This window comes from Crocodylus porosus, unplaced genomic scaffold (genome assembly GCF_001723895.1).
Source record: "Crocodylus porosus isolate Cpor-Errol unplaced genomic scaffold, CroPor_comp1, whole genome shotgun sequence".
NCBI lineage: Eukaryota > Metazoa > Chordata > Crocodylia > Crocodylidae > Crocodylus > Crocodylus porosus.
The window spans coordinates 117,410,426-117,423,197 of NW_017728931.1; the positions used below are offsets into that span (position 1 = coordinate 117,410,426).

At 42.0% G+C, this 12,772-nt stretch overlaps 1 protein-coding gene across 1 annotated transcript in view; it reads left to right on the forward strand.

Moving 5' to 3' along the window:
* Window positions 1–12,772, forward strand: part of CERK (ceramide kinase) — a 66,615-nt gene that overhangs the window by 48,705 nt on the left and 5,138 nt on the right. Inside the window, exons 8-11 of the mRNA XM_019543503.1 lie at window positions 806–958; window positions 1,418–1,523; window positions 4,278–4,345; window positions 11,001–11,206. Of these exons, the coding sequence (XP_019399048.1) occupies window positions 806–958; window positions 1,418–1,523; window positions 4,278–4,345; window positions 11,001–11,206 (533 nt within the window). The remainder of the gene's footprint in view (window positions 1–805; window positions 959–1,417; window positions 1,524–4,277; window positions 4,346–11,000; window positions 11,207–12,772) is intronic.

Here is a 12,772-nt window from a genome sequence, read left to right on the forward strand (position 1 = left end):
AGCTGTTTATAAGGGCCTGGCCCTGCCCCCTCCTGGCCACATGACCTTCCTGGTTGCCCTAGCAACCCCCATCTGTGTTGCTCCAGGGTGCTTCAGCAGCCCTATTCCTCCTGCTAGTAGCAGGCACCCTGGTGCCCTGTTACACCTCTCCTTCCCGGGGCATCTCCTTAGGAGCGGGGCGCAGGAGTGCCCCGCGACACTGTCCAATTTCAAAGCCGCTGGGGGCCACATGAGACACTGGTTGGGGGCCACACACTGAGGGCTGCATGTCACAGAGGACGCACTCTGTACATGCTCCTGGTACCCCTGCCATGTGGAGCCCTTTTGCTGCATAAGCCATGCAACTCGTCCCTTCCACCACTGCCCTGCTACTGTGGGAGCCTCTCTACCCCTGTGGCAAGTCCTTTATCCCCATCTCCGTACAACTGCCATGCAGGAAACCCTCCTCTCCAAACCCACAGTGTCCTTGATGCCTGGGCAGCGAGCTTATGGCACCACCTCCGACTGTGCTGCCCTGTCCTAAAGACCCTGGCTACTTCTGCAGAAACAGGAGCTGTGGCACCTGGGCAGGAGCCCATAGACCAAATGCTAATCCCTCACAGGCCAAACGCAGCTCATGTCTGCTAGTAGAACAGCCTTGAGATATGGATTAGTTAGGCTTCAAAAATGTTTCTCTTTCTCCTGTTTTATGTATTATAAGGTTGCTATCAGCAAAACAAAATGTCTGCTGTGTAAAATTAATATTAAGTTTGCAGTTGGAAACAGTGTAAACTTTGGTAAAAAATGGAGTTTCTGTTCGTAATAGGTGACTGTCAGCCTTTGGATGTCTCCTCTATACATCACAACAACACATTTCTGAAATACTCTGTATCACTGTTGGGTTATGGTTTTTATGGAGATATATTAAGAGACAGCGAAAAGAAGCGGTGGATGGGTCCAGCGAGATATGACTTTTCAGGTAACTTGTGCAATTGCTGTATCGTCTTTTAGAAAATCTAAAGATTATAGATTACTTAAGCATACTTCTGTGAAGCTTCTCAAAAGTTACAGTCTGTAAATTTCCTATGGTAGCACTAAACACATTGGATTTCTTAAAGATAATCTTGTCTCTTGTGAAACTTGATAATGGTGGAGGGGTGGCATTAACAGCTCTCCATTCAGGCCAGCTGAAATATGTGACAGTTCTGTATCTAAATCCTGTAGCTGGCTTTAAGACCCTCCACCTATGTTTTTATTATTCAAGTAAAGACATATTCTACCCCTCACCTAGTCTAAAAGATACAAAATAGCAAATGGCTGTGGAGAGAGAAGAAAAAATATTCTTGCAATTCCAAAAGAAGGAAACAGAGAAGCAACAAAGGGTTGGATGCAATGGAAGCTTCAAATGACTAAAAGCTATTGAATGCTTTTTTTTAAGGTTTCAAGACATTTCTCTCTCATCAGTACTATGAGGGAACAGTTTCTTTTCAACCAGCAAAAGGTACAGTGGGATCTCCAAGAGATAAAGAAAGCTGTAGAACAGGGTAAGCTCATATTTATCTGTGGATATGTGACACACTGTTTGAAAGGGCTCAAAAATGAAAGTTACTGTACTTTGATAAAGTACTCATTTTCATTTTCTGCATGACTTAACAAATAAAAGGGACACACAATACAAGATTTATTTGTTTTGTAAAAGAGCAATTTTGTTCTTTCAACATCCAAAACAAGAAGAGATGCTCAAGAAGAGATGAGGTTTGTAAAAGAAGTGATATTCACTGGTTATCAAATAAAAGACTTGATTTTACTAGGTCAGTAGATGGAAAAAAATACACGAAACAACCCCAGAACTGGCTTGCCTTTATCTTTTATTATTACATGCATTACAAAAATGTACCTACTGACAGTCTGACACATTGTATTCCACCTTATTAAATGAAACAAAATAAAATAATATAGTGCTCAATTACAATGAGATGCTCAAGGGAACATGTTGTGTAACCACTAACAAATGGCAGGTTCAAAAGTCTGATGGCTTTAACAAAGGAAATAATTATATTTGTTAGACATTTTCAGCCAACCAAGATTTTTTTTAAAGAAGCAGCTTTTCTTAACTTTTGTTTTAATTTGGTAACATCAGTCATCTTGCCAGCGGAGAGATAGTGACATATTTTCACCATAACTAATTATTCCTGTAGCTTGCAGACTTAAGATTTTTCCATGTTTTTTTCCTTTCCTGCTTTGAGATGACAGATGTCCTTAACCAATTGCTCCAATGGCCCCCTCCCAGTCCCCTGGCACACTGATGCAGTGGGAGGGGCTGTGACGTGGCAGGAGGGGCAGTGGTGCACCTAATGCGGCGGAAGAGGCAGCGGCCCGAACAGGCAAAGATGCCCATTTGGTCCTCTCAGATAACCGACATATTTGGTTATCCAGCACCCCTATTCCCCATGGGTGCTGGATAACAAAGTTTTTGCTGTACAGTGCATTGGAGCAGAGTTAATTAAGTCTGCTGGAGCATGCTAATTAGCACACCCCAGCAGCCTTGGCATCTCATATATTCAGCGTCCATGCACTTCAGAATGGCAGCAGGGGCACTTTAAAGCTTATTTGATGAGCATTAGTTTAAAGTGCCCCAGCCACCGTTTTGAAGCACAGGATGCTGAATACATGAGATACTGTGGGTGCTTTAATTAGAGCATCTTCTGAGAGCCACTCTTAATTGAAGACACCTTTCCCCTCCTCTTCCCACCCAAGCACTTGTAAAGATACCCTAAGGTTCCAGGACTGCAATGTCTTGAGTATGAAAATAATGTTACTCCTGTGTATGGTTCTGTTTATAGGAGTTCACCATTTTTTCAAGTATCACAAGATGACTTTGGAGGCCAGGAGACTGATTTTTGATTAAGTCTTTACAAGATTAGGACCTAAATTCTGTATTCTGCTCCTGCTGAAATAAATAACAAAACACACACTATACATAATTAGTAGCAGATTGGGCCTGTAATATAATCACTGGTGTCATTTTATTTATTTTCTGATTTAATTTTGTTCAATAACTTTTTGAATAATTGGGCTCCAACATTGTTCTGTCTCTGTCAATGAGCATACAGTTAAATAATGAGTGCAACTGACCATGCCGTTCAGCACTAATGCTCCTAATTTTATTATATGATAAATCATTCTTGTTTATTGTGGCTCTGTCCATTTCTAGCAGCTGACCTCTGTATAGGTTTATAAATCTGGTTCTGAGGTAACAGACTTGGATCTTTTAAGCTTAGCTAGTAGATTGTTATGAAATCAGTTATAACAATTAAACAACCTTGTAAAAGTTAAATGATAGTTTCCAACTAACTGACACGAATGAAAAGTTTTCTGATGTGAAGTTCAAACTCTTCCTGCCTTCTGGCACTACTGCTAATTTGGCTTTCCCAACAGAATAAGTATTAGCCAGGTTTTCATGGTTAGTGTCAGAGGGACAGATTCTGATTCTTCACAGAATTGCTATAAAATAAAGGAGGTTCCATATAAGTGCATATTTCCATCAGGGTGAAGCCAGCTGAAGGAGTGGGGCAATGATATGCTTAGGTATGGGGCTTGGGAGAATACATTCATGCATGTTTGCAGCCCTGTTATGTTGTCTGAACTCTAGAAATCTAGGTATTCATTACAGATCTCATGGGATGAGTTCAGTTTGTGCTCCCTAGGCAAAACCAAACAATTGTAATGTCATTTTTTGGTAGTTTAATTGAGTAAAATAAACTAGTGCAGTGATTCTCAACCAGAATGCTAGAGCACCTTGGGATCCTTTCAAGGGTGTTAAAGGGTGCCACACAGTGTTAGCACTATTAAACATATAAGTATGATTCACAAGATAAACCTAGAGATTTCAAATAGAAACCTATAGTTGTGAAATTTCTGAGTTCTTTGCAACAGAAAATCTGTTCTGTTATTTTGGAGAAGTTAAAAAAGACTGAAAATGAAGAACTAGTATTTTCTGAAGAACGCTTCAAGTCTCAAAAGGCTGACAACTGTGTATGTGTGCACGTGTGCTACTGAATACCACTGCCTTAGAGAGTGTGTGTCCCTTTTATGAGCCAGCTGTTTCTTGCACAGATCTGTTTAGTGTAAACTGAAGATACAGAATTTATTGTAACACTTGTCAGATCTTAATGATTAGCATCTGCTCTCTCAGCCAAAAGGAATTATGATTGTTGGCTTGAGATAAATCTCATATTTTCTAAATATGTAATAAATAATTTACTAGTTAGAAAAACAAACATTTTTTCATCTTTTAGGTGCCGCATTTGCAGGCAAACTAAGCAACTAGAAGAGCAACAGAAGAACTATGGATTAGAACATAAAGGTAATTTATATGAAAGTTTTAAATAATGTACAGACAAGGTTCTTTGGGCAGACAGGTGTTTGTACCCAAAAGCTTGCAAAGAAAAGCATTTCCAATGTTGTAGTTATGTTCTTGATAAATGTGACTTTAAGTGAAACAATGTTAAGCAAACCCAGTTACGTCACAGTGGTTACCTACTAGCAGGCTGCAGCCACTCAACGTTATAACTGAACATTGCGTGTCTTTAAATGACTATGTTCTCTAATAGATCAGTGATATAATAATGAAACAACGTTAACTGGGACAACGTTAAGTGAGGAGTACCTGCATTTAGTTGGTCTAATAAAAGATATCACCCAAAAAGTTGGTCTAATAAAAGATATTTACCCAAAGAACCTTGCCTGTCTATGTCCTAAGACTGGGGTGGGCAATTATTTTGGGTGGAGGACCACTGAACAAGTTTTGGTGAGCTATCAAGGGCTGCATGGGTAGCCCTGCCCCTTGTCGCCATCTTGGGACTGGAAGTCCCACCCCTAACACCTGACCTTTGCCACCAGAAATCTCTCCCCTTGTCCCCTCCTTCCCCCCCACCTCGAAATACTCCTTTTGGGAGGGGAGGGGGTTGCCATCTTAGAACCAGGAAAAAAAACATCCTACACCAAATGTCTAACACCTACTATAACATATTTTAATTTTATTACAAACATTTTTTTTGTCATGATTTGTGTTTATATACTGTATACAGAGGTGATTGCATAATAACTCAAAATAAATTCTTAGTCTTGTATATTGGGGTGGTATATGGTGGAGTATGGGGGTGGTGGGGTTTGTGTATGTGTATGATGGAGTGTTGGTGTGTATGGTGGGGGGGTGTGTGGTGGGGTGTGCATGTGTTGGCTGTGGGGCATGTGGGACGGTGAGGTGTGTGGTGGGGTGAAGGTGTGTGTGCGCATATGGTATGTGTGTGGTGGGGTACTGGTGTGTGTGTGTGAATGGTGGGGTGTCTGCATGGTAGGATGTGGGGGGGATGTAAGGAGTGTGGCTGTGTGTAGCAGTGGCATAGGGTATGTTGAGGGTGTATATGTTGGTGAGTTCTAGGGGCAGAGTGTGGCTGTGGGGTTTGTGGGGTGTGAGGGAAGGTGGGGTGGGTGTGGGGACCCCCTTCCCCACACTCTCATAGTGCAGCAGCAGCAGGCAGGGCACTCAGGGCACAGGCGCCCAGCAGAGCACAGCTCTGGTCAGCACTGCACGTCGCAGCAAGGGGCTCAGCCTTACCCAGCCTGTCTGTATCGCCAGCACTCCCTGCCACTTATACACAACCCCTGCACTCCCTGGGCACAGGAGGGAAGCCCCACACACTAGAGCTGGCTGCCTTCCCTGCTGGGGCTGCACTGAACCACCCCTGGGGGGCAGGGAAGGCAGCCACCTCCAGCATGCAGGGCTTCCTTCCCTTGCCAAGGGAGTGCAGGGGCTACGCGTGAGTGGCAGGGAACACCAGTGGTACAGACAGCCCAGTGGAGGCTGTGCCCCTCGCTGCAATGTGCAGTGTTGGCCGGAGCCACGCCTCACTGGGCGCCTGCATCCACCTGCCTGCTGCTGCTGCTGCTGCTACTGCTGTCACTGCCTGCTGCGGCTGTGCACCATGGGGACAGTGTGAGGGCAAGTGTGGGGGGATCCCTACACACCCCCACCCTCTCTCACACTGCCCAGCCGAGCTCTGTGCTGCCACTGCCCCCTGGGCAGGCGCTTCATGCTGCCACCAGCCCCTTGCTCTGCACTCCCGCCCAGCTGCAGCTCAGCCCCCACCACTTTCCTCCTTGCTGGCCAGAGCCAGCAGGAGAGCAGAGCAGGTCCCCGGGGGCTACAGCAGCAGCAGCTGCATACGGAAGCTGAATGTTGGCCAAGCTGCGCCCTTCCACCCACAAGGGCCAGAGCAAGGCAATAGGGTATGTTTGGGGCTGTGTGTACAGTGGGCGCATTGCTCCCATCCTCCTGGACGGAAAGTCTGGGCAGGGTGCAGTTTGTCGAGGGGTGCCACGGGCCATATGAAAGTGTTGGCGGGCTGAATTTTGCCCACCCCTGCCTTAGACCAACACAGCTACAACCAACACCCCTTAAATAATGTACAGTACTCCAGAAAATAATTATTGTTAAAAGCTATATAATTTTTAAAAATTATTTTAAACAAGTGGAGAATTCAATGTTTGTTCAAGCTGAGCTGTTTTTTACATAAAAGCCATAACAAATTAACTCCCTGGTGTACTAATACTTCAGATAGTTGGATACATCAGGTTTCTGAAGGGCTCGTATTTTGTATTTCAGCTAAATCTTAAATCATTCAGGTCAGGTACAGACGTTAAACTTTTACCAGTATAAGTGATCAGAAACCGGTCTATATCCATAATAGAACAAAAGTTCAGCACACACAGACTCATTTAAAAATGATGGAATCCAATCTAAGATTTGCCCCCCCCATCAAAGGACAAATGTGTGTTCTGTTCACTACAGATCTAAAGTACGCCATTTACCAAAAATCATGTAACTTAGATTGATTCTGCCTTGGGCTTTTTGAAAGTACCTAGCCTCAGAGTTAAGATGACAAAACAAGACTTAACTATTGCTAGCTTGGAATCTGAATTGCCTCCAGTTTTGTACTTTATTAGCATTAAAGTTCAGACTCATGAAATGGACGGACAAGAACCTGATGGTGTTCAACACCAAAAAATACAAGGTTCTCCACCTTGGAAGGAAAAACCTGCACCGTGCTTATAGGCTCAGTAGTGCTACACTGGTTAGCACTACAGATTAAAGGGACTTGGGGGTCATGGTGGACCACAAGATGAACATGAGCCTTCAGTGTGATGTTGCAGGTAGTAAGGCGAGCAAAACTCCGGCTTGCATCCATAGATGCTTCTCAAGCAAAGACAAAAACGTCATTCTCCCCTTGTACTCGGCCTTGGTGAGGCTGCGGCTGGAGTACTGCATCCAAGTTTTGGGCTCCACAATTCAAAAAGGATGTGGAGAAGCTTGAGAGAGTCCAGAGGAGAGCCACGCGCATGTTCAGAGGTCAGGAAAACAGACCTTACAACAACAGGCTGAGAGCCATGGGGCTCTTTAGCCTGGAAAAGCGCAGGCGCAGGGGCGATCTGGTGGCCACCTATAAGTTTATCAGTGGTGCTCATCAGGATCTGGGGGAACGTCTGTTTACCAGAGCCCCCCCAAGGGATGACAAGATTGAACTGTCACAAATTCCATTGTGACCAATTCAGGCGGGACATAAGAAAGAACTTCTTCACTGTCCGAGCCCCCAAAGTTTGGAATAGCTTGGCGCCGAAAGTGGTTCACGCAGCCACTTTTAACGCCTTCAAGACACGTTTGGTTGCTTATTTTGCTGGGATCCTATGATCCCTGCTGACTTCTTGCCCCTGGGGCAGGGGGCTGGACTCGATGATCCTCCGGGGTCCCTTCCAGCCCAAATGTCTGAAATCTATGAACCTACGTTGTTCCAAAGAGGATAGAGCTAGACTATTCTCAGTTGCAGAGCAAGAAGCAATGGTTTCAAGTGGTAGCAAGGGAAGTTTAGGTTAGATTTTAAGAAAATCTTTCTCACTAAGACGGTAGTAAAACACTGGAGCAAGTTACCCAGAGAGATGGTGGAATTTCCATCCCCAGAGGTTTTTAAAGCCTGGCTAGACAAAGCTTTGGCTAGGATAATATAGTTGGGGAGGGTCCTGCTTTGAGCAGAGGGTTGGACTAGATGACCTCCTGAAGTCCCTTCCAACCCTAATTTCCTATGATTCTAAGAGCATTTGCAACCCTGTCTGGCATTTGGTGTCTTGCATCTTTTTTTCTTCATTTTGGCAGGCACCCAGGCAGACCATTGATTTGAAGACTATTCCTGCACTATACCTCTATGCAGTTAAGAATCTGACTCTAATTTGTCAGAAGGGTAGTGGTTTCCGTCTTTGAATACAGAGCTACTGTCATTAAAATACTAAGAAACTGCCAGTTTTCCTCATCAAATTTTCTTTTGTTTACAGATTTTGAAATAGATTTGAATTATCAAAAAAGCAGCATAAATGAAGGTTGTCATTAACCGATAACTAGCTAGTACTGAAAATTGCTTTTGGTAAATGATTTGCACACTGTTGAATTTATCAAAAGTGTATTTCCTTATTAATTATTAGCTAACTAATCAGCTTATAAGGGACGGAAAAAGAAGCAAGAAGGCAGTTCTAGAAGGGGTTGGAATAAAGTTCCTACTGAACAAGAGTCTGCTCTGATGCTTTTATAGCAATCTAACCTTTTTAACATGCTGGAGTTATATTTCTTTTAGATCAGTGGCCCAAGAGCTTTGATTAATGGAAAAATCCAAGAAATGAAATAATATAATAAGTTTTAAAAATCACTTACAGAGCAAATGGAACATTCTAGGCCGTAAAGTGACATTTTATGCTCTTCTTTACTTTCTAAATTGGAAAAGATCTATTCCGTAAGATGTCAACACAGGCATGAGGTACTGTGTTAGAATAAAAGCTCCATGATTGGCTTAGTTTTTATTTGTGCAGGTAGAGAAAATATCCTTAGAGTACAGAATTTTAAAAATACATTAGAGAATATCATATTCTTTCACATATAGCACACCTGGGAATAAAATATACACTTTGTGTTTGAACGGCAAAATAAATAAGATCTTTCTTGGTAGTAAGTAACAAAGTAAACTAGTTAGGGAGCTGAACCTCTGAATACTGATTCTCTACTAGTAGAATTGTCTTATGATATTCAGCTGTCCACGTTGTATTTGTATAACATATATAGAGTTTGTTATTGTGCTTAACAAGGGATTTGATAATCAAGGTCTGCCTTCTTTGCTGGTTCCTTAACATGTCCTTTGACATTCTCTACCATAGTCTTCCATAATGTTGTTTTCTCTAGGTCTCCGGAAAAATGTTCCTCGTCATAGTATCTTCACACATCATCTTGTGACAGTCCAGTGTTCTAGAAAGGAATACTGCTTCCTGTTAGTAGGACTGCTGACACCACACATTAAGCAAAATCTAGTTATCTGATACTGCCAAAATTTGTTCTTGAGGAAAACAAGCTGCTCTGCTGTTTGTCTTCCAGTAACATGTACAATATTACAATCCTAATAAATTCACTGGGACAGATTTTACTGTTAGTAAATCCCATTCAGCTACAGGTGCGAGGAAACATTTTTAATTTTTTAAAATATATATATATTGTAACCCGGAGAAAAATTAACATTGATTTAAAAGAAAAAAACAAACAAAACATCCAAGGCACGTGGATCCCTTCTTTATCCAAACTAGAACGTTAAAAGTAGAACAAATAAAATTCTGCAAAAAACTTCCTTGACCTGTGGTGCTGTTTTTTCTCTCCTTTTTTGGTGGTTGTAGCCAAAGACCATGAATTTTGAATTTGTGGGATCTGAATTTGATACCCATGTGACAAAACTGTCAAAGAAGTATTTGAAAGAAGATCAGGTATCAATGTAGTACTTAGAAAGAAATATATATATTTATATAAAATATGTCAAATTTGAATGCTTTGTAATACTTGTATAATATTGTGTGTGTGTGTGTAAAATAAAAAAAGTATGTCATATATGTATCAATAAAGGATTATACTATTTATTTAGAAGGTGAAACTTGCTAAGAATGGTTGAGTCTTACTCATCCTGTAAGTAGATCACATAAGGCAGCAGCCTGTGGTTCACAGGCTGGATCCCACCCATAGAACTGAGGCTGAAGCAGTGGCAGGGAAAAGTGGTGCCAGCTCTGCCTTAGCGCCAGCCCACCTTTGACCCAAATTGAGTCATTGCAGCACATTGCTGGAAAAAGTTGCCATCCCTTAATGTAAGGTGTTACCTAACCCAGATGGAAAAACATGGACTTAAGCACCTAAAGGTCATTTAAACCTTGTTTTGGCAACTAAGTTCAAAATAGCAGTACAAAGCCTTGCTGTTCAGCAGCTGCCTAAACCCACAAGAACCCTCTCTTCTGTGTCTGCAGTACTCCCTTCTGAGTCCTGCCCAGTCTCCTCTTAAAACCTATCTAGATGCAGCAGTTAGGTAAAGCAGTACCTAAATAACCTACATGCCGAGCTAATCTAGCGCACACCAGAACATTGAGTTTAACACAAAACATGACAGTCAACCACTTACATTCAAAATCACTGGCAGGAGAAGCATCATAAGAATTGGAGGCCTAGTGGTCAAAATACTCTTCTAGGAAGTGGGCAATTTGGGTTTTATGTTCTCAAAGGGGCTTCAAATCCTCATATCTTAAAAGAAGCCCTAATCAGGCAAAATGCTAGTCACAGGGGGAAACTCAGGATTCAGGTGCACTTAATTTCTTACAACATGCACATCTCAATCATGCATGATAGCTTCTAAATTCTTCAACCCTTTTTTACCTAAGCATTAGAACATATAGATCCACGCTGAAACACCTTGGACTTCACATACAGAAACAGTTACGGAGTACTTAGCAGAATCACATTAGAGAAAAGGTACATAAATTCTGATTAAAAAGCAACTAGTGCACATAAATCTCTTTCTTAAATCTGGGTCCAGGCAGTTAAAAGTTAAGTACTGTGGTTCCTAAATCCTTTCCTGGTTCCTGGGTCTTACATGCTTCTTGTGTGTCTGTTTCAGAGGTTGAAGATGAATGGAAAGTTATTAAAGGAAAGTTTTTAGCTATCAATGCAGTAAACATGAGCTGTGCTTGTCCACGGAGTCCAAAAGGCCTTTCACCAGCAGCTCACTTGGCTGATGGCTCTGCTGACCTCATTCTAGTTCGCAAATGCTCCAGATTTAATTTTCTGCGGTATCTTGTCAGGCATACAAACCAGGATGATCAGGTATGTGTTTTCTTAGGGCTTTGATACAGATAAGGCATGTGTGAGGTCAACACATTGAATTTTTTACCTGGCACAAATTATCAGTGGTAGTACTGATTAGAAGAGAATGGATGATGTATCACAACCACATGCGGCCACCAGAAATCTCAGAATATTTCATATAAAACATCGTAGCTTAGCCAAATTCTGATTTTGGTACTTAAATTAGTCCTTTCTAAAAAATGTTCTATGGTTTCTGTTGGTCACTGTTTAAAATCCTTTTTATCACAAAGTTCCTGCATGTGCACACAAGTCTGCGCATGTCACCAGATGCTAAAGAGCATTAGCTTCTGGGATGCAAAACTGCCTACAGCAGTATTATATAACTGTTCAACACAGGAAATGGGAGAATAATTCATTCATAAGAAAATAAATAAAGAACATAGCTTAACAGAACATAGTTATCAAACTCTAATCTGGTTATGGTAGGTTTCCACAAGAACTTTGGTGATAGCAAGTAATCAACAATGAATCCTACATCAAAATTCCTCCTGTGCTTCTACACCTGTTTAGAATGAATTCCAAGGGCAATGAACATGTTTTTTTGTAGCACGTAGGCTCTGCTGAAGTAGCTGTAGCTGCTGGCATGCTCATTAACTGATATGATTGCTAGACATTCAGTTTTAATGCTACGTGTTCTGATGACTGCATGAAGAACAGATCAATGATGTGCCTTATTATAAAAAAAATTCAAGTAATTCCACCTGTTTGTTTGTGGTTTTCACTCCTCTTTTCACCATAATTTAATAGCTATTATTACATACTCCTGTATTGCCTCATACCAAACCCTGGAACATAATTGTGTATGATTTTTATTTTGTCCATTCTCTATCTCCCCCTTTCTGTTTCCATTTGCTTTTTTTGCTTATCTCACATTTTGTCTTTGCTTTATATTTTAAACAATTTTACTCTTTACCTGGTGGTTATCCCTATTCTATCACTTATCAGAAGGCTGCATAGTGCTCAAGCATGCATTGTTGGCGTTGTGGGGTCATGGAGACAAGCTTATGGAACTAAGTCTCTTGATCTAGCAAACTACTCTTTGAGCCCTGTGTTCATGAGCTCCACTGGAGCTTGATCACTTTATTAAAGGGTGTCTATGATTCGGTTGCCTGTGGTAGCAGACAACCAAATTCAGTGATGCAGAAGGACCTTTCCAGTCCTAAGTCTGTAAGAACCACAGCATGAGCAGAAGGTGAGTGCAAGTTGTAAGCTGCTACCATCTTCCTTACAGAAGAATTTTTTCCTTGGGGGGTCAGAATGACTCCAGGGTCAGACAGTTATCCCCAGTACTCTGTCCTTTTTACTGCCAGACCCAGAAGGTTATTCCCAGGAGCACTTTCCATTTGTTTCCTCTGCTGTGCTGTCCCTGGATTAGTCTAGCACCCTCTGGCCACACCTACTTGAGATGCTTACTGTGCAATAGCTTGGTACTACTGTGTAGTGGCATTGCTGGGCATGAACTGTGACATGACACTACTGCACAGTAGGAATGAGTGACTGCACAGTCAGCATCACTACAAAGCC